The sequence below is a fragment of the Camponotus floridanus genome, unplaced genomic scaffold, assembly GCF_003227725.1.
Source record: "Camponotus floridanus strain SB8 unplaced genomic scaffold, Cflo_v7.5 scaffold7, whole genome shotgun sequence".
NCBI lineage: Eukaryota > Metazoa > Arthropoda > Insecta > Hymenoptera > Formicidae > Camponotus > Camponotus floridanus.
This window is the reverse complement of record NW_020229838.1, coordinates 3,091,672-3,114,239: the sequence shown is the minus strand read 5'-3', so window position 1 is coordinate 3,114,239 and position 22,568 is coordinate 3,091,672. Positions and strand designations below refer to the sequence as shown.

Sequence of the window (22,568 nt, the reverse complement as noted above, 5' to 3'; positions counted from 1 at the left end):
AGGGCTTGGAGTTAAAATTGACACATTTTAATTGCGACTTTGTTCGTAGTATTATTAAAAACGCGATAGATTGGTTTTGTATATTAAACTGCAATTTCACATCACGCGATAATTTTCTCCTCATCAGAAAAATTCTCTGTCAAAAGTCACAACAAGATTTAGTATGCGAGGCAATTAAAATTTTAAAATTAAATTTCACAATTGAAATAAAATAAAAATGTCAGTACACGTAAGAGACACGTCTTGCTATAAAAAAAAATCAGAGCCGTGTCGGGACGATATGGAAGAACTGAAGTATTTAATATGCATGATTGATCGCTGGTACGCGCGAAATATTTAATTAATCGAAACGATAAAAATTATTTGTGTTCTTTGCGCGTATGAAAAAAATAGAGAATTGCTCTCTGCAATATAACTGTATTTCATTATTTGCAACATTTTTCGCAGCGAATACCCGAGCGTTCCACCACCAGAATCGCTCAGCGTAATTTTGCCCCCGAGGATCGAAGAATTTTCTTGCGAAGCTCCGCTTCGGAGACCACCCTGTGTCCCGCCACCTCGATGTTGTCCGATAACACGTGGACCATGTTGCCCTCGTCCTTTGCCACCTCCGATACTACCAGCAACGCATCTCCCGAATTCGTTCTCTCATCCTTTGTTACCGTGTTATTTTAACGAATAAAAAATTAAACAAGAAGAAAGGACTTAAAAGTAAGGAATCTATCTGATTTTCCAGGATTATTTATCACTTTAGCATAAATGGCGACAATGTGTAAGATGAAGAAAAAAAATTCTTTCTGGATAGAAAATTGAGGAAAAGAAAAAATTTATTAAAAATCCATATAAAACATTCACTGTTTGGTCAATTTTAACAGAAGCTGCGCGTACAGAGTCGATAAATTGTACTCAAAATATCGAATTTTCTCAAAAACGAACATTCATTCGTAAGGATAATTTAATTTCGAGATTTTGGAGCACCTGATATCGATAGATTACATCTCTTGTAGTTACATGATATGTTCCCCACATGTATGATAACGATATTAAACAGATACCAGTTCAATGGAGATAGCAGGTGGATCGTTTATATCTCGAACGCGAATCCCGTAGCTGAAATTTCATTATATAACGACGCTCTTTCGTGCATCTCGGCAAAGCTGTCTTTATGTAAACAAGACATTTGCGTGGTCAATTATGTTTTTGTTGATCCCATCTATATATATTTAAAAACATTAGTGTGCGAAACTGTATCCTTAAATTAAATATATCCTATACTTAAAAAAAAAAAATAAATCTTCAGATAAGTTCTTTTAAACTCGAGTAAGTTATTCACGATAAAAAAAAATACGTATATTATAAAATTGTCAATGAAAAGCAATGAATCTGAAGACAGAGTCTCTTCTTGAAAGAACGTCGTTATCTAGACGTCTCGATTTTTTTTAATCGAATAAATTCGATATATTCCATCGCGAGATAGCCGTCAAAGTGTACGTATAAATTGATGTTTCTACAATTAATTCTCTCGCGCACCCCAAATGGTAAAGCGATCGATTTTCATGATTACCACAGCTGTTAATTATTAGAATTATTATTATCATTATTATTATATCATACGATCGTATCATTACAAACATTAATCTAGATTATATCGGATATATGTAGCTTATCTATGTACATTTGGAAGAGAAAATGAGCTTATGGTAATCTTCCAAGTAGACCGTTAGATAGCACAAATGTAAATTCGAAGTGTCAGGAGATCTTTGCAAAGTTTCTCAAAACGTTTCGTCATCTTACAACGAGACAATTACACGCTATTCTTCATCGATGTCCATTAAATTTACAGAAACGCAGTGATCGTTTTCTTTTCTCTATTTTCTCTTTATTCTCTTTTCATTGCTCTTGCCTTTTTTCCTCTTAAACCTATAATCTTCCCCTATAATTTACTGCTTGAAACAATATTGGAGGAAAGTGGCTATTAAATAATAAATCTATGATGAGTAAAATTTTTCAAGAATTAATTCTAAAAAAATTCGGAATAAAGAAAAAGAACAAAGTTGAGAAAGTGAGAGAAAAGTATTTAAAAAAAAAATTTGAAAATAAGCAGAAAACTCAAAACTATTGATACTGATTAAAATACAATAAATATATTATTATTTAAAATGTGCCAATTATTATTTTAAAACATGCTACTGCTTTCCGTATTCATTTTTATACCATTTAATAGTTATGTTGAAAATATATAAATATATATTATGATATTATATATACTAACTTGTTAATAATTATGTCAAAATGTTTAAAGTGCCTATAAATCTCATATAAATTTTATCAGAAATTATATATATTAAATATATATTGTGCTTATTTTTGAAAATACTATTGTTTAAATAATACATCAGTTTTATTATTTTAAAATGTTAAAATTTAAAAGATTAAAATTTATTTTAATCTTTTGATATGATTGTAAATTCATCAGTTACAATTTCTCTTTTGTTTAATTTCCTTTCTTTAGTCACGATTTTTCCCTTTTTTCTCTATAATAAAAAAAAAATAGGGAATATAATCCCTGGAAATGATAAAAAATATACTATCAATATGTGTAATCTTTCGAATGGGCTTTAGAAGTTATGAGAGAATAAAAATAGGTTCTTGCAGCGCATATACTTGTAGCTATTCAGGATTAATATTGAACGTATGAGTATAAATAGCTTAGCAGCAGAAGCACTATGCAGGTTCAAGTGCAGTTGATTTATATAAATTTTTTTGCTTGTTTTCTTAATAATAAAAAACCAAAAAAAAAAAGAAAAAGAGAGTTCATAACTATTTTTTGATGACAGTTTCACTGATATATTCTTTGGATAATAATTGTTATTATAAAACATAACACTTTTAAAGTTGCTAAGTAATACTTGTCTTACTTCTTGCGGCTACATAAGCGTATATATAAGAAACTATTTTTAATTCTCTATCATTTTACTTCTGAAACTCATGTGAAAGATGATTTTATATATTGGCAGTATAATATTATTTCTGCAAACTTCACAAAAATCGATGGACAGCAGCGCGTAGCCTCCTGTTGTCAACGCCACGTGTTACGATAAATCACATTTCCTCTTATGACTTTGCGTTAGCTCGCTTGTCAGAATTCGTATCTCTCGTATATATAATTTTTATCGTACATCCCATTATTCATTCATGATTATTCCCGACTTGTTTCTCGCTGCTATTTAGCGTCGCGTTGTCCTCTTAATGAATTGCAGCGTTGCATAAGCCGCGCGAGATGACATAAACATCAAAATTGTTCTTGATGAAATATACAATAACAATTATTCTCGGTGAAAGAGAGAAAGAGAGAGAGAGAGAGAGAAATACGACGCAATACACACACATTGATACTCTTTCATAAAATTATTACTTATGCATGTAAGTGCGCGTTTCGCAACAAAATTTTGCATTAATCTTCTTTACTTTAATAATCCACCGCGTCACGTTTCGTATAAAAAAATCACGCTTTGGAATCGTATGATGAAGCGATACTCATATTTTATTTCTCTGCGAAAGCTCGACGATTTTTGTCACGTATCGCGCGAACTCTTCCATCTTACAATTGGTGCCACGAGAGCCTGCTCGATATTCCTACTTCGCGCTGCCGATTCGGCTTTTATCAGATACGTTTCTCGTCTACGTGAGCGCGATCGACAAGACTCGCCGCAGATAGCGCACGTTTCTTTTCGAGCCGATTGAGACGACAATCGCTCGAAATATTCGATATCCGGCGAAATCATTATCTTCGCCGTATGCGAAGGAACGAAGGTACGTTAGAGAACGAGGAGATTCTCGCAACTTTTGGTTTTCCTCTTGAACCCGAGCAGATGCTTCAGGATTCGCCTGCGGTGCTTGCTCCGATGACGTCTGGCGGCTTGGTCCCGCTGCGGATTCAGCTTGATCTGCGCTAGAATGCCAACTAAGAGCTCGTCCACGTGATGGGCCAGACCCGAGGAGGTTTCGATGAATTTGCAGCCGCAATTGTTCGCCAGATGACGACCGACTATCGGCAGAAATCAAGGATTCGAATGTCCATTGCGATTTTGAAATCTTTGCAGATTCTTTTATTCATCTTTTTACCGCGTTACGCGTCGCATTTTATTTTTATATTATTTTTATATTATATTTTTATTGTAATTTTATCATCAATATTCGTTAAATGCTTTTTTCGAGCTTATTTCGTCAACCTTAGCGTGATAGTAAATTTATATAGATCTAAAAACACATATAATAAGGATCTTGATCTAACAAGCTATCTATTGTAAAAAAAGGTACAAAATATTTTAACATAAAGTTTCTAATAAAAATGTCTTATCGATATACTGATTCTACACAATTTGTGAATGCTGGAAATAAAATTTAAAAAAAGTAATGTAAATAAACATACGTTTTATATATTATTAGACTGTCTCGGGAATTATTCAGGGAATTAATCAGAAATAAAAAAGGGATGTATTTTTATCGTATAGTTATCGTTATTTATTTTGTCGATTTTTTGTCTACTATTTAAGAAAATATTTTTTAATCGTAAACTCGATTTTCTCTAATAATATTTTTATTTTTCAGAAGTTTGACATTTTACCAATAGATTAATATTTTTAAGTCTTTGTACGTATACAACGATAACTATACATTCATATAGTTTATAAAGTATAGGTCATTTTGTTCCAATCGAAATAATTTTTAAAACAGGTTGACAACAAAGCATGACGTACAGCTACCATATTGTCTTTTAATCCAATTTTGCAAAATGTATTGTAAAAAAACAATCAATATGAGATTTTCATTAACAACAGTGTGCAATAAGACATTTTTATTAAAATCATCTTGTGTCAAAAAAAATGCTAAAAATATTTTTTTCTTGCGACTCTCACAGTAATGAGGATTTTCCTCCAATTAAAAATTTGATTGACTTATATTTTCTCTCGGGACTTCATTGAAAGGGTTTGCGAATCGTAATTGCGTTGGGAAATTTGGACAAAAATTCATCTATACTCACCCACCGATGGAACCTCCCGCTTTCTTTCGAGGTCGACTTTATTACCGACCAAAATGACACCGCGAGTAGCCATGTAATCGCTTTTCCACAAATAGAGCAACGTCTCCTCGGCGGCTTTAAAGCTCCTTCTGTCCACTACCGAGTACACCACTACGTACACGTCCGGATTGTAGGTCGAACAAAAACTCTCGACCTCAGAAAAATGAAAAGAAAAATGGAAAAACTCGGCGAAAAACATCGATCATCGGCGATGATGAAAATAGATTCGGCGAATAGCTTTTATTATTATTATTTCTTTTTTTTCACAAATAATGAATTCCGCTGTGACGCGACACATGCAATACTGCACAATAAATGGAACAGAAATGTATGTTGTATAAAAAAGAAATTATTGTATAGAAATTGTTGTATAAAAAAGAAATTATTTATTTTTCAATAATAATTCGCGCGTACGTTTCCGACCAATTCTTTACGGCAGTGCATTGCTGTTTACACGCTTTTTGTTCCATACAGCTTATACATTTCATACCATATCATATTATGTACCCACGCGGAAACCTTTCTCCAATTTATCTTGATAAATCCAAACAAATAATTCACTTGCTTCCTCTTCCGTGTTATTGACTCTCTCGAGTCTATTCGTTCTCTTTAACGGATAAAGAATAACACCTACGTTTCTCCGATCTCTTTCTTTCTCATCTACGCCTATTATCTCGCGTGTAGTTTATATCGAAACGCGTATCCCGGTTTTTTTTACGTTGACATTTAATCAGCGACGATAAAAGGAATTCTAGATGTGGATGATATCGTGTTATAACTACTCTACTTGCCGTAAAGCGTCAGATAAATTTCATCCAATGCAATTTATTACGTAATTTCGATCGCCCGATTGTCGTTATTTTTAACGGCAGAGTTTTTCTACATAAGCAGGAAGACATTGCATTTGTTATACTCACTGACATTTCCGCGGCGGGATGATCGATGATCTCCAATTCCGTTTCTTGCCCGTCGAGCATCACGGAGACGCTTTTCTGCCCGTATTCTTCATCTGGAAATGAAAATTGAAATTCGCGATGCATCCCGAATTATTCATCGCGCCGCTGATACATCAAGTAAATAATTTTGAAACAGATGAAACAACATGATTAATATACCGCTCCGATCTCCGACAATAACGTTTCCGGGTCTTCTCTCGGCGATCATATATTTCATTAACTGCCACCTCGTTACGCAAATTAGGCTCGATCTCTCATTAATCTTATACGAGATTACCGAGAGGAGATGTACGCGTCATGCGCGAATATTTATCCGAAGAGACGGACCTAATTGCACCCAAAACACCGATAAAATCCTAGAACCGATTAATCGTTCTTTCCCTGGCGAATCATTAACAATTCAAGTCGGGTCCGTATTGCCAAAGAGAATTCGAGAAAAGAAAGATGTGTTTTTTATTTCCCACACGTAATATAGAAAATATCGATTTTGGTCCCTCGGCGAAACGATAGCCTCGATACAAAATCGATACGACGAGGGGTCAGCTTTGAAAGCTCTCGCGGATCGCCGCCGGCCCGTATTCGAAACGCGGGTCCAGAAGCTTGTACAGTTTCAATAAAATCAGCGTTGAAAGCCACTACGAGAGTGACCTCGCTGACGGTAAAATATTGTACACGTACGCGCTCCAAGGAATAAGGAAACGGAGAAGCCATTTCCTTCTCGGGTCAACAACAAGCCGCTTATTGTTTTCTATCTCGTCGTTTTCACTCAAAGTACAATGCGTTACAAATCGCTATCGAATGCACTAAGCTGCTCAAACTGCATCTCGATACGAAGATCAATATCTGAAAATTCTGATTGATACGAAACGATTGTTTTCTTCCGCGTCACACGAAGCGTAAAAGAGTATTCCCTTCACAGAAAAAAAGGACACTCTTGTTTTAAAAATATAATTAGTTTTGGAAATCTTGAAATGAGGTTACATTATGTTAATTAAAGAAAAATATAATTGCTTGAATAATTGCTTACTTGAATGAAGCCATTTTGTACAGTTCAAGTTCGAGAAAAATATATTCTTATGATTTAAGATTTAATTTTCTCGAATGGAAAAGAAACAATGTTAGATAGAAAATAACATTTTTAAATCAAAGATTAGAATTTTCTTAAAGTAGAATTAAATAATTATATATTCTTGAGACGACAATTACAATATTAAAATAAGACTATAATATTGTTGAAATTTAAAATTATTAAATTCTTCGAAGAAGATTAGAAATTGCGTATATACGAAACAATGAACGCGTTAGTTTAAGTATATAAGTTTTGATTCGACACTTATTTTTTTTCTGCATTGATGGAGGATGTTATCGAAAAGCGAAAAAAACGCGTTATGCGAGTCGAGTTAACGAGCGAGTTTTAATTAAGCATTGAAGCTTATTTAACGGGCGAGCAAATTTGCGTCGTGAATGGAATTCGCGAACGAGGAGAAAACATGGCGTGTAAACATGGCGTGAACGCGCCAATGAACGATTCATTATAGGCGCAATTGTATCTCGAAACGAATCATTTCGAACAAATTAATTAACCCGGTCGGACTTCGCTAAACTCTCCGCGTCACGTTGCTTATTGTTATGTGTTATATTGAAAGTTATCGCACTCTCGCACGAGATACGATCGAATTTCGTTCTCTCGAATAAATATCAACTCGCACAATACATTTGCCGATTGTCGATCTACAAAAGGAATATAGTACGAGGCCGTTTATTGCACGCGCGACAACGTTTGGAACGCGAATGGAAACTGAGCGAATTGAAAAGATTAACGGGATGCAATTTGACGTACCAAAGTAATTTGAGCGCGGCAGTAAAGCCATTTACGAAGAATAATTTGTCGACAATATAATCGGGCAATTATTTTGATGCAATCAAAATATTTAAAGGGAAATATGTTACGCGTAAATAGGCTGGTCAATACATTTTCCATCGGAGTAATTAATTCTCATCGAATCTCGGAAAAGCGCGCACAATTTCGCGAATAATCACTTTCTCGCGAAAGAGAAAGAGAGAAGAGAGAGGGAGAGAGAGAGAGAACTTACAATTATATTAAATGCAAAATAGCCATCACAATGATCTGCCGTACGCAAAGATTCCGGAAAGAGAAGAGCTCTATTCGAGCTCTTTCCGAAGCAGAAACGCGGAGACGACATCAATTTCCTCCACGGCGATGAAAACGATATGGCACGTAGTTTGCGATTGAAAAGAGATATCTATTCGTCATCATCTATCCATCGACGAAGAAAATAATTGTTATTTCTTCTGGCAAAATCCATGAATTTTAATCGCGCGAATGACTTCGGGAATATATTTCATATCCAGAAGAACCGATCGTTGCGTCGCGAATCAATCATTTCGATACCAAAATTAGATCTGGAGAGATTTCTAATTTGAATATTCTTACCGAGGGAAGCGTCGTAAGCGCAAATATACTCGCTCGTAGTGAATTGCGCGGTGAGGGCGGTTTTCCCGACTTCCGACGCGCCCAGCATGCCTACTTTGTAAGTCGTCACCCGTTCGTTGCTGGCTTCCTCCCCCGTCTCCATGTCGGAGAGCTGCGAGGCCGAACTGAAAAGAGGGAAGGAGAAAAAGAGAGGAATAAAATCCAAAGAAGGTAGATTACATGCGCGGAATTAACACGGCTACATTCAGAATCGCGCACTTGGAAGTCGCAATTTTATTTATATCGCATCCTAATCAGATGTGCAATTACGCGATTCAGCCGCGTTATTTCTCGTCATTATCCCAGGAACACGCGCGGCCCAAGCAGCCTCTTTGTTAAGGCAACAAATGACGATAATTTCATTCTCAGATTATATAAATACGTGTAGTTTAGCTTATATTCAGGAAACGTATATAATTCCGACGATTTTTATCAAGCTCGATATTATGCTATTATGGCTACTTTGGCTCGATTTTAATACGGTTGATACGGTTATTATGCCATAATGCGCGATATCGAGTAATTTTATTTTTTACGATCCCAACGAAAATGAGACTGCGCGCAGCGAAAATGTGTCATGGTAGTTTTACTTTTAGGAAAATGCGCTATACGAAAGACATGTCATCCCGTTACAAAGTTAAAGTAAACTTTTCCGCAACCATCAACTCCGCTTCATATTCAGAGGTCTAATAATAATCTTCCCTTCTCGTTATTATCATCGTTACTGGAATATTTTTCGAGCTTATTTCGTATATACTTTGTACTTTATATTTAAAATTGAGTAAAAGTGCATACCCGTGTACGTCTATACGTGTGCTTTTGAAATGGAAAACGGCGAAGAGACAAGTGACAAAAAACGCGTTCGTTAAAACGAACTGATCTGTAAAATGAGGATTTTGCTTCCAGTAGCAAGAGAAAAAAGCTACGCAAAGCCGTGCGTTGCGGTAACGACGCTAGAAATTTTCTATCTCTTTAAATCGTCGACTTTTCTACAGACAAGAGAATTTACAAGACAGCTTGCGCCTCTCGTGATCGAAATTATTCGCCACAGCTGCACCGATACGTCCACCCTCGTGTCTGTCTCCTCGTTCTTTTCGAAGCCTGGATTTTTCTCGTTAAAGAAGCACTCTCCAAGATTGCGCATTGCGTCCTCAGGACGGTCGTCGCTGCCATTTTTCACCGTATGTACAAAAAAGAACGGTCTTTTGAGATTCGACGATGTAGAAAATCACGTCGGTGAAATTACACGCGTAAAGGAAGAGAGAAGACAAGTGGAGGTGCCCGACGTTAAGCGCGACCGGTCTTTAATTTTCTTTAAAACCGCCCGATGACTGCTACTGTCGGGGGTGACTTTCTTTACGACGTCTAATCCTCCCGACATCCTTTACACCCTGGCGTGTAATTACCCGCGGGCAATTAGGACGCCCTTAAGTGTTGGCGAAGTCGCATTTACTCGGAATTTGCGCATCGCACGGGAGAGTTGATGAGTAAATCGAGTAGCTGCTGATAAACCGAGAAGAGAGAGGGTGCGAATATGATCTACTTCGCGACGCATGGAAGCGTAAATAGCCGTTCGAAGTTTAGAGCTCTCTCCGATGTAGTTTCCGAACGGAAACTACCGGTGGCAAATTTAGATTTGGCGTGTGTCAACCTCCTGTGTCAAAGGCTAGTCGAACTTTTACTTACAGTTTCTAATGTACACAATCAACATTCTCCGAGGTTTATCAAATAAGTTTTAAATTTGTCCAGCGGATGAACAAACATAACGATAATCATTATACATATAATATATAATATAATATACTATACATATAATAATATAATAATATAAACAATTTAATTTTTGTTAATATTACGTTAATATTTTTTGTGTAAATAAAAATATCAATATACACTATATGTAATCTTATTTGAACATCTATGTAATTTAGTATCATTAATTTTTCTTGTTTGTTGTATTACTGGAAATAATTTTTTTGTAGTTCACTCGAAAAGGACCAAAACCTATGGTCGAAACGTCGTGATTGTGATTTTTTTATCTCAATAAATATTGCCAGTGTTGATCGATTTTAACTACTTCTTTTACACTATATGTATGTTATCTTTATTCGCGCAAAATTTATTTACTTTCTATTAAAATAATATCATCTTTATATCGTTTCGATGTATATTCTCAAAAAGATAATTAATTAAAACAAATTAAGAGTTTATATAACACATTAAAAATTTGTGTTTTACATAAAATTATGCGAGGGGAAACATTGGATGTATTTTTCTTTGTTTTCGAAATCGTCATTGCAACGAAGCCTTGAGAAGGAAAATAAACAGCCGAGTCGAATCCGGGGAGATGAAAACGCAGAGGAGGAAATGCACGTGTACCACGTGGAAGATTATTTTCCAGCATGTCCCTCTCTTCCCATGCATTATACTTTTATATATTACATTATTTGCGGTTACCATAGAGACGAAAGTATCCAATTATAATTCAGTCATTGAAGTTTAGTCTTACAACTACAATACTGTTATAATTCTCGTTATTATTATTTGAATAATATTATAAAAGAGAATATAATTATTTTTGTTCGTGCACAATCTCGCTCTTCTCTTTACAGTTGGAAATTGTAAACATCGAAAATGCAATCATCACGCAATAAAAGTAATTACAAAACACTTTTATTGCAATTCCACTATAACTCTAAGAGAGAGAGAGAGAGAGAGAAAGAAAGAGAAAAGTATGCATTGTTTTTATTTGTGAAACTTTCCGGTTAAATAAATTGTTATTTTTGATTGAAGCTTTACTATTTTCGAAATAACTCTAACAATTTCGACAAAAGTTGGAATGTGGCAGGAAACGACGTTAATTTTGAAGGAAAATTATCCCCCTCTTTTCCGCCATCATCCATAACAATGTTCAGTTTCAGTATTTCTCACCTGAGCAACCTGCTCTCCCGAGTACTGCTACAACTGGTGGACGAAGTGACGCTGTTAATGCTTCTGCTGCGTCGTGTCTTTAATGAATCGCCCAAGTTGTAGATCCCGTTCGCCGTTATGGAGAAAGATCGTAGTCTGTAATATTCCACCCCATCTTCGATCTCGCTCTCCTCGCCTCCCGTTGCGCCGCTACGCTTCGTATCGGCCAGCATTGGCTACAACAAGCAACAATTATGTGAGATCAATTCGCTTAATTTTTTCCAACATGAATGGATATCTATTTCACATCGATTATATGGAGCCAACAGTCTTGAAAAATTAAAAATTGTTACAAATTAGAAGAAAATTCGCTTCCTTGGTGATATTTTTTTTTATTTTCAGACATTTTTAATTTATTCTGTAATATAACTGTTGATACTTATACCTAACTGTTTATACATTTGATGGGACGATATTGAAAGATAATTTAATACGTTGCATAGAAAATAAATAATCCTACTAAACATCATCGATAATTGGCAAATTGTATTACACATGATACGTGCGATTTTCCGATGCATTTGATTAAATTAAATTAAATCAACATGATGTAAATCGAGATATAAAGCTATGTAAATTGCACTGAATGGCCTTGTTGTCATGTATCATTTGTTGTCCTTGCGAAGCGAGGTGGAAAGGCGACAAAAGTACGCACTAGACTCTTCGTATTAGGGTCAGAGCGAATCCTAACGCATTCGCTGATCGATGTACATATACGTTGTACAGTGACATCATTCATCACATCATTCAGGGTTAGCTCGTTCAAATGCATGCACTTACACGAACGCATTGTATTAAGTTCGGTCCGAACGATCCTCGATCCGTATTCATCGATAGTTTGAAACGATAGCGCCTCACTTCCTTCCTCGATCAAGTTCACTTTATTATTCCGATATTCGCAGTAAAGCGTGAAAAAAGCATCGACCTCGTCTCTCTATAAAAGTCGCGAGATTAATCAGTCTATTCCCCAGTCCCATTCGAACCCGCGACGAGCAATTGACATTGACCATGTTTTCGTCATGTCGAGGAATTCTCGCGTACGTCGTCACTTCAAATTACATCAGAGCTTTAATCTGCTGAGTTTCAGATTATTCAATAGGATAAAAACGTACGTTTTGATAAGAAAAATACCGAAATGATTAAAGTGGTTATTCCGATTTATAGATGGAATATCAAATCAAAAAGATTGTAGAATAAAATAAACGGTCCGCATTAATCTTGAATAATTAATAAATTAAAGATAAATGAAAGGTAGGGAGCAATAATTTTAGATACAAATTGGAAACATTTGAATCTTAAATTATTTGAATAATTACGCGTATAAATCGTGCTGTATTAAAAAAGCAAAAGAAAAGAAACTTTTATAATTAGACATTTTATAACATATTTTATATTACTAACATATTAATATTAGAGAGAAAAAATTCTGAACAGAAGAAGATAATTTATTCAATCCTGAATTCGTAATGGAGGTACCAAGTTTTGCCGACCTCGGGAAAAATGCAAGGGATGTCTTCAAGACGGCCTACCATCAAGGCAAGGGCCTTATCAAACTCAACGTCAAGACTAAATCCGCCAAGAGGTTCCAAATGACAAGTGACACAACTTTGAATTTCGAGGCGTCGAAGGTAGGATGGATACATATTACATAAAAAATGTTATCGAGAATCGCAAGACTTTCGTCTAAATTTTTAAATTAAATTTTACGGAATAATATAAATTTCTTGCCATAGAAATTGTTGAACCATAAAACGAATTGACCTATATATATTGCTGTACGCTAATATATTATTTTTTCATATATTCATTTCACCACTCATTCATTATTTATTGTTCATGAGAATGATATGCTACACGCGTATTCTGTGAAAAATTTTACGAGAAAATGTAGCTGAGTCAACTATTTCATATATGCGGCAATATTTACTTTTAATTATATATCGGATTATACGAGCAATATTATGCGCGTATGATTAAGTTCGAACACGTGGCGAACTGTTGCCATAAAAGGATAAAAAAAAATGATGTTTTTTTTTATTATCTTTATAATTTATATGCATATAATAATACTTTAATATTCATAAAATAATTATTTTATCGCAATATTAATAGGTTCGATAAATGTTGTATATATTTTTTTGCCTTTTAAATCGTATATTAAAAGTCGAATTATAATAGTTTATTCGAATAATATTAATCAAACGTTCTTAAGTAATCTTGAAATTAGACATCATACTTGAGTGAGATATATAAAAGCTCTAAAAGAAAATTAGAGATAATTTATTCACAATGAATTGGTGGCATAGTTGAGCGGTTTAATGGAAACGAAGTACAAGACGGACGCCGGAGCTCTGCTGCTGAAATGGACGACTGAAGGCGTGCTTCTTCTGGGATATGAGTTTAACGGGCTGCTAATGAAGGGTGTCGATTTGCTCTCCGAGTGCGCTTACAATCCGCAGACGTCCGCGAAAAGCGTGAAGGTCGGCTCGCAATTCGCAAACGAGAGGATCAACGCACGCTGCGAGATCTGTCAGTTTATGCACTCTAATTAAATCTATATAATTAGTTTTACATTTATCGGAATTTCGCGATAGATTTTTTTTCTGACTTTTCCCGAAGGCAAATGTCAACGCTTTCTTCTAAAGATTTAAAAGTTAATTGGTTCACTGACAATATTCGTAGGTTTGTCATAAAACCTAGGCTTTTCTATCAAGCACGGCAAAAAATTCGCGGAACAAATTTATTCTCCATTTATAAAGTTTTGCAAGGTAACAGCTTCTATTAGATCGCTGTTTGAACGATAGATAAAAGGCTTTACATACTATGTTTATATTTTTATCTATGAAGGATGAAAAAGATTGATTATATTGTGTCTTTCCAAACCTCTTAAAAAAATGTTATGTAAAGTACCGTGTCATTTTTTAAAAGAGAATTTTATGCACGCACATATTTTTAATATACTGATACATATGTGTGTTATTTTATCTGTATTATATAGTATATATGTTATGTAGCATAATATTATGAAATAATATTGTAATGTATATTAATACATACACAATTAGATATAAAATAACAAACATATGTATTATTATATATATGAGATTAATTTCTAATATTGCATGATATGAAAAGCATTTCCATACATTTCAAATAATAATTACGTCCAACTCATCAAATTAATATTGAGAGTATAAAAAAATTGCTGAAACATCAAAATACCTTTAGTACATACATTTTCCCCCCTTCCCCTGCATTTAATTAATTATCTCAACGGCACATGCACTCGCATTCGAAAATTTTCTCCTGACATTTTCTATAACGATAGATATATAGAAATATGATGTATAAAGAGATTGCACATATCGATTGAAACACTGTTTCATTCGCCTTTTGTCCTCGGATAATTAATTTCACTTTCTCTCTCTTGCCGCATATTTTCACAATTGCATTCAAGAGAAATTTCAACAAACAATTTAATTGTGTATGCGTTGATAAACTCCTTTCTAACTAATGTCACGGAAACGCAGCACTAAATATCTCAGTATTCTGAATATTTACTAACAAACCGCGGTTTTTCCGCAAACACGAATTTTCACAATAGCCATCGAAGCGTCATTTCTGGAAGTTTCGATAGCAACAGCGAGATTGCGATTTTATCGATATGGCACAAAATAAATTACATAATAAACTTTCGCGTTGAATTTTAAAGAGATAAAATAGAAATTACAGATCTGTCGATGCATACAAAGACGGATGAATTAAATTTTGGCCACAAATAAATAGATTTACAAACAGCGTCAATAAAATAGGGAAATAATTCAATAAAATAGAGAAATAAAATAGAAAATTTATATCAACTTTTGATATAAAATACGATTGTTTTTATACAATTCGCACGGTGAAATTGAATAATTTTATATCTACATCAAAAGAAAATATCTCACGAGGAAATGTCACACAATTCAAAAATTTTTAAAAATTTTAAAAATACATAGAGAGCATCTTGATAAATGTATATTATTTTTGTTTATCGAATTTACTTTGAGAGAAGATAAAATAAATTCTCAACGATTCTCAACATTAAATTATCTTATATTTTTATTTTACTATTAAAAAAGAGGAGACATAAAAAGATTTTAAGAAAAAAACTAATTATTATATATTATTATTAATTAATTATTAATTATCCTAATTATAGACTACGGTTTTAGTTCAGTTATTGATTGTTGAAATTTATAAATAATTGTTTAAGCAATTGAAGCTATTAAAAACGCAAAGTCCTGTTAACAAAAGGTTAAAAGATACGTATTACGAATAATAAAATAAAATAAAAAATAGACTAGAGAAAAAAGAAAAAATAGACTAGAAAATTTTATGTGATTTATTTTATCACATCAGAGTGAATTTAAGCAAAAATCGTAAAATTATTTATCAAGATACTTTCTATGTATTTCCACAACATTTTGGATTTTCGAGTTGGAAACGTTTGCTTGTCAATTATGCGAGTAATCGCGTTAATATATCAAATGTCAAATCGTGCAAATTACCGAATTTCCAGCCAACGATCTAAATTCGGGCACCAGTTTGCTCGGCACAATAGTGGTGAAATGTAGGGATCTCCTCTTGGGCTATCGAGCTGGCTACGAGACAGCCGTGAACAAGGTGACGAAGAACGACATCGGTCTGGTTTATGGTTGCTCCGATGTGGATTTGCATTTTCGATGTACCTGTATACCACACGAATACGGGCTCTCTGTGTGGTGCAAAGGTAAACGCGGGATCCGTAATACAATATTTATGCTTACGCGTCCCTGCGAAATCAATGTGCTCTGTGTTTTACGTAAAACGTTGTCGTTGCCAATGAAAAATAATATCTTTTCGAGGAAAAAATACGCAAAGCAATTTCGCTCTATTTTAATAATGCTCTCTTTTACTAACTGCCTGTTATTTTACGTGCAGTCGAGCATCCTCGTTGAGCAGAACCGTTAGATTACCTCTCGCGTGCTAAGTAATGGGGGTTAAACGTGCCTCGTTGAAGCGACTGTAATGGGAACCCGTTGTTCCGCATCCAGATAGGCGGAATATGGACGTGTAATACAAATCGTTTAGCATATATTGGCATATGCCGGCGTTATCAATTTTCTCGGTTGAGCAAGGGCGATAATTAGTGACATTAATGTAGAAAGGGAGGAGGGGTTTGACAATGTCATGCGATAGTGTAGCAAAACTCGGAACCGTAAACCGATACTATTATGTTCGTGTAAGAATTACGTAACGTTGCACGTGAAAAATTTTGTTTAAAAACACAGCTAAAAAATCAAATTAATTTCTCTTAAATGGAATTAGAATGTACCATCAAAAATAATGAACAATTTTGTTTAAAGAAACGCGGATGAAAAATTAATTTCTCTTAAATGGAATCAAAATATATTATCAAAAATAATGAACAATCATATATTCACATGACTTTAAATATAGTATTGCGAATCAATAAAATCTCACGGAAAGAATCAGGTATGATGGTGATTTCAATCAGTATTATTTTAAAATGTGTCATATTATATATATGACGTAAATACATATGGCATAAATTTATAATTATATATTTAGTTAAAGAAATATTTTTTGACTAAAAGTCTTGTTTAATTATTTGTTTTACATTTTACATTTTAAAAATAAAAATAAATATAACTTATATATAAAACTGAATTTAAATATTAGTTATATACTTTCATTCCCCAGATTTGTATTAGCGTTCAAAAAAAGAACAGTAATCCAAAAAAAAATAGAAAAAAATTTTGAAAGCTAGCAAATAGACAGACGCGCGCGCGCACACACACACACACACACACACACACACACACACACACACACACACACACAAATGTTACTGATTTTTCAGTAATAATCATATCTATTTGTAGGAGCAATTAACAAAGTACAAAGATAAATGTTATTAAAAGAAACATTGAAGATGAAATCTTTATCTCTGATAAAGTTTGTGTTATTGTTTTAATCAGTAATATTTATATTAAATTTTTATACTTCAGTTTATGAGAGATTGTTTGAGAATTCTAGTTGTTTAAATAGCGTCGTGAAAATTATGACGCGTCATAAAATATAATATCTCTAATTTCGATCTATAATGTGTATATATGTATTCATGGATCGCTCCCTTCGTTTTACTAATCGCGATTATTTGTTTTACCCTTCAGTAAATCCTGACTTGGATGTTGCGGCAAATGGGATATACGCGAGACGGGGCGATATGCAAAAATGGATCGTGGGTGCCGCGGCGAAGTGTAAAATCGACGATAGATCGACTTTGCGGTTTAAAGCCAACACTGATTTACAATTGGCCACGAGTCTCTTGCAGAAGCTAAACGATGGGGTTGTGTTAATCCTTTCATTCAACATCGATTGTGGAAACATTATAAGGGGCGGTCACAAAGTTGGATTGGCGCTCAACGTTGAAGCTTAAACTCGCAAGATCCTTGGCAGATTTTACGCAGCAGGCTGCTTATACCATTTAGTATCGTCTCCACGCCCGTCAAAATTTAATGAAGATTAGATATATATATATATATATATATAAATAGAAGTATATAACCGTACCTTTATTTTGTACATTATATATAAAATTTGGTAAAACAAGGTTTTCTCTCGAAAGGTAACAAATTAATTCCTTTCTTTTTTAAATTTAATTTAAAATAAATCAAATTTTCGTTCTGCGAAGCTTGGGATAATTACGAATTCACGTGCTGACAATATTCAGTTTAAATTGTAACAGTTGAAATGGTGCACCAACAGTTTTCAACAATGAAAAAGAATTAGAGACTGCGTTAAATGATCTATAATTTATGACAAAATTCAAGAAGAATTAATTCATAGAATTCCATTTGTAATTTCATGTATCGCTGTATCCTATATATATATATATATATATATATATATATATATATATATATAAAGAAATATATATAAAGAAATAAAATACATATACATATACATTTATAAATGTATATGTATATGTATTTTATTTCTTTAGAAATATTTTTGCACGGTACAAATATTTGTACACGATACAAAATTATAATTTAAATACTGCAAAAATTGCAAATTTTGTGGCATGAATTATAGACGAATATCGTTTAATACAGGTTTAATCAGTAACACGAAATTGATGGTAATTTCTCGCGATAGCGCTCTGTACATTCGTTCGTTGTGTCGCTTTGCGATTTTCCATTTCACATTCACTGCGAGGTTGAAATTCAAGAAGAATGACAGCCGCGACATTTCCATCGTTATTGTGTTGCCGTACCATTTTACAGTCCGATGCATTCGATTTGATTTTTGTCTGTACACGCGCGAAACTCCGCCGTTATAAAGAAAGAAGCCTTTCGGAGCAACATTTTCAGCTATCGTCAATAATGGTCGAGGAAATTAATTCAATTTCGCACGCGTTATCGATCTGCCTATCGCTCATTGTGTACGTATCATTTATCTGCCAACTGAATATCTGCGGATCATAAATTATTCTCGCGGCGGAAGATAGAGTCATTATACAAAACACAGGGAAGTCTCTTTCCAGAGGAATATTTTTTTTTAATTCTCATTTAAATTCTCATTATCGCGAAATTTTTGCTTTGATCTGATTTGCCTTTATATTTGCCTCTATACTACTTTTCCTTTCGCACTTACCCTGTGACGTGGAACCGCCGGCATGCTGCTTGTTCTGTTGCGATACTGATTGGTCCCACGAGCTCCGGTCGCTGGACCGGAAGGACTCGTCGGACTGGGTCCGCATGGACTCGCACTCGCGCTCAGGTGCGACGAGGACGACACGGCGCCAGGACTCAACGCCGGTGTCCTGGTGGGGCTTCTGGCTGAGGGTGACAGGTGACCCCAGGGACCAGCCTCCGCTTGCAGAAATCTAGCGCAACGAAAATAGAATATTCCACGCGAGCGTCATCGTAAATTTCTCTAATCAATTTATGTTCGCTGTTCAAGATGCGAAACGAGATTCAGCGCGGTTCGCGGAAACGCGACGATATCGGGGTTTTAAGCGCCAGTCTCGACAGATTGATTACCGAGCGAACGACGTGTCGGATTTACGGGTTAACACAATGGCCGAAGATTAATCAATTACACTTTTTACGAGGAAACAACGACCTATGCAGATCCGGCGTTGGTCTGGCGACCGCGATGCTGGAGCTTCTGCGTCTGGAAGGGATCGGCGATTTCAGTCCATCCGCGCAGCTGTGACCCTGAGATCCGGACAACGTGGTGCGATGAAGGCGAACCTCCACCTCGCTGCTTCGCCTCTGAACAGTTCTCTTGCTGCATCGCCGGTTTTTTGCGTCCACGCTTGTGGCGTCTACTTTTCTACGAAAATAATAATGCGTTTGGACATTTCAAATTTGCAAATATAACGTCCAATCTAATTTTTCCGAACTATTTGAATCGTATTTTTATCGTATTTCTATCGATCTTCGGATACCGAGTCGAGTATTGACACTTTTTCGCTAAATACGGAGGTAACGTTGGAATCGCATTCGCGACAACATCTAATCCGATTGCGAGAATCCCAAATGGCTTCAACCAATACCAAAGACTTCCCACGCACGTTCGTTACATGCCGCGAACTCGAATACGACACGAGCGTAACAGCCCGGATAATCCTTCAATTTGAGAAATGTAATTTCGAGAGAAAGTTGCAGTCGAGTTCTACTCCGATTGTGCGTTAGCGAATACTATTGCCTTTTTTGAGAATTATTGAAATTTTGCATATGTTTGTCCGTCAAAACATTTATTCGGACAAAACGATATTTTTTTTTCAAGTTATTGTTGTTCAAGCATTATTTTACAACAATTTACAATAACAGCGTACACTAGAGACACTAGAGTCGCTAAGTAAAGCATGCTGAAATTATTCCTTGCTTCAATATCAATAGCATCGATTATGATTTAATCGCATTATTCGCCGATTCGATCAGTGTCCGCGTGCACCTCTATTTATAGTTATTTAATTATACTGAAATAATCAACGGAACATGAGATTCTATGTTTAGCAGTTAATCAAGTCGCATTTTCTTCCTCTCTCGCACGCAAATAAATTCATTTCAGTAAAGATGTTTTAATATCGTTTTTAATATCGTTTCCGTTGTTAATTAAAAAATCAATTTATAAAAAGCTAGACTCTTTATGCAGTAATTTATTAATTTTTTTTATTTTCCCATTAATATACATTTTAATATCGCTCTTTCTCGAGATATGAAACTTCACTTAAAACGTTTAAATTTGTCGGGATTTTTTCGCGAGAAAATTTCAAGAATTTTCACCAAAGCTTGATAAATATTTATTACCTAAATAAGTGTTTTGCGCTATAATTATACGCTGCATACTATTCCACTTTAATTACCTCGGTATGAGTTTGTTCTCGAGCATGCTGGGTAAGTCGTCCCCGTCTTCGGTAAGTGCCGCGAAGAAATCTTGAAACTTGTCTGGGAAACTACTCGGCGGACAGACGTTCATGGAAATGAGCTCGGAAACGTCCTGAGAAGTTTTCTCGACGATCTCATGATGATCCACCACCGTGGACGTTGCCATATAGTCACTAGGAACTTCGCAAGTCGTCATATATCGCTGGCGACTCTCTTAGATCCGTTATGTTTTTCCCTCCATTCGCATACCTCACGTGGTCTTTCGGCAAAACTTAGCGTCACTCGGCTAAGGAAGGATTAATAAATTCGATCATCGACTAGTTTCGAAGCGTACAGCTCGCGATGACACAGTTTCGGCGATTTTTTCGAAGCTCGGAAGAAGTTTACACCGAAAAAGGAAGACAGCTAAAATATAATTTTCATTTATTTAAACAGCGGATTAAATAAGCGCGCGCACCATTTATGTAACGTAGGATTTAACGTGGGATAACGACGTAGGATTAACGCACGAATCGAATTCAGCACGTTCACGAGAGTAAAATGCAAAGTAGCCGTTTTCAATAACGATGCAAACATCGCTTTTACGCTCTCACTTCTCATTTAATTGCTCGACGATGCGATGTCGTCGCTCCGGATACCTTCGCGACGCGATCCTTACGATCGAGATTGCATTATCGTCCTCGTAAAAACAAGCGATTGGCACCACGAGGCGGCATGTTAGAGCGCAATGGGAGAGCTCCTCGGTTCGAGCAGGTGCAACCCTTTTTTCGCGACGAGGCCCTGGCGAAAACTAAAGCTCGCATGGTTGTTGCACGTCGTTCTGGCTCCGGCACCTCTCTTGTCGGGCTTGCGCAAACGTGATTCACCCTAAAACTCGCCCGAGAACGGGTGGATTCGCGGTAATGTCGTAAAAGCGATCGGTCTCCCGCTCGTTCTACAACTACCGCAATCCTCATGGAGTGCCGAAATGAAAGGAAGCTTTCGGAGGAAAGAAAAAGAGAGAAGGAGGGAGAGAGGGAAAGAGAAAAATGGAAACAGAAATAAACTGCCACGAAAAAGTTTCAACATTTGTTTGCGATTTGTAAAAGTGTCCCTTCTCGTATCAGAAAGGAAGCGGATTAATAATTTATATTAATTTTAAAAGTATAAAATTTGATATTTAAACCGTAAATGAGAAACGTGATACACATACGCAGAACGATAATTTGTTGGACGTTATTACTGAAGAGAACGCGATAATGAGATTACCGGAGATTATCTTTCTTCTGATTAGAGTTACGCGAAATTACTTCGGATTTGTGTCACGTGAATGAGAAAGAACATGGGGAGTAATTTTATCTACTTGAAACTCGTTTGCGGAACGTGTGCTGATAGAAAAATCCAAGAATAAAAGCCTAGAGGGTAAATGCGTTGGAGAAATTCAAGAGACGGAGAAAGGTAGAAGCAATTCTCTTTTTAACAGATGATCCGATGTGATGTAAGCGATGATGATAAAAAACGAAGGAGAAATGGAAAAAGAAATGAAGATTGAATATCTTAACCCGATTAGAAACGCGTTTCCTCAACTTTCCGATCGCGTCAACTTATTGGATATCTGTTCGCGGAGGGAGATTTTTTTT

At 35.3% G+C, this 22,568-nt stretch overlaps 2 protein-coding genes across 3 annotated transcripts; one reads left to right on the top strand and one right to left on the bottom strand.

Annotated features, from left to right (window-relative positions):
• Positions 1-2,844: 2,844 nt before the first annotated feature.
• On the bottom strand, positions 2,845-21,720 carry LOC105248428. Its single transcript, XM_011253204.3, has 8 exons — positions 20,928-21,720; positions 19,679-19,891; positions 19,208-19,439; positions 11,465-11,679; positions 8,495-8,658; positions 6,001-6,092; positions 5,045-5,237; positions 2,845-4,048 (listed from the first exon to the last, which is right to left on the bottom strand). Exons 1-8 carry the CDS (start codon positions 21,143-21,145, stop codon positions 3,819-3,821), a joined length of 1,557 nt encoding a protein of 518 aa, XP_011251506.1. The 5' UTR covers positions 21,146-21,720; the 3' UTR covers positions 2,845-3,818.
• On the top strand, positions 12,237-14,368 carry LOC109609782 (voltage-dependent anion-selective channel protein 2-like). 2 transcript variants are annotated; one of them, XM_020026630.2, is made up of 3 exons: positions 12,237-12,611; positions 12,938-13,131; positions 13,810-14,368. In XM_020026630.2, the coding sequence occupies exons 2-3, from the start codon at positions 12,970-12,972 to the stop codon at positions 14,053-14,055; spliced, it is 408 nt and encodes a 135-aa protein (XP_019882189.1). In that variant the 5' UTR covers positions 12,237-12,611; positions 12,938-12,969; the 3' UTR covers positions 14,056-14,368. The 2 variants fall into 2 exon arrangements, with proteins under 2 accessions (XP_019882189.1, XP_025269560.1); XM_025413775.1 differs by having other exon boundaries at positions 12,918-13,131.
• Positions 21,721-22,568: the final 848 nt, after the last annotated feature.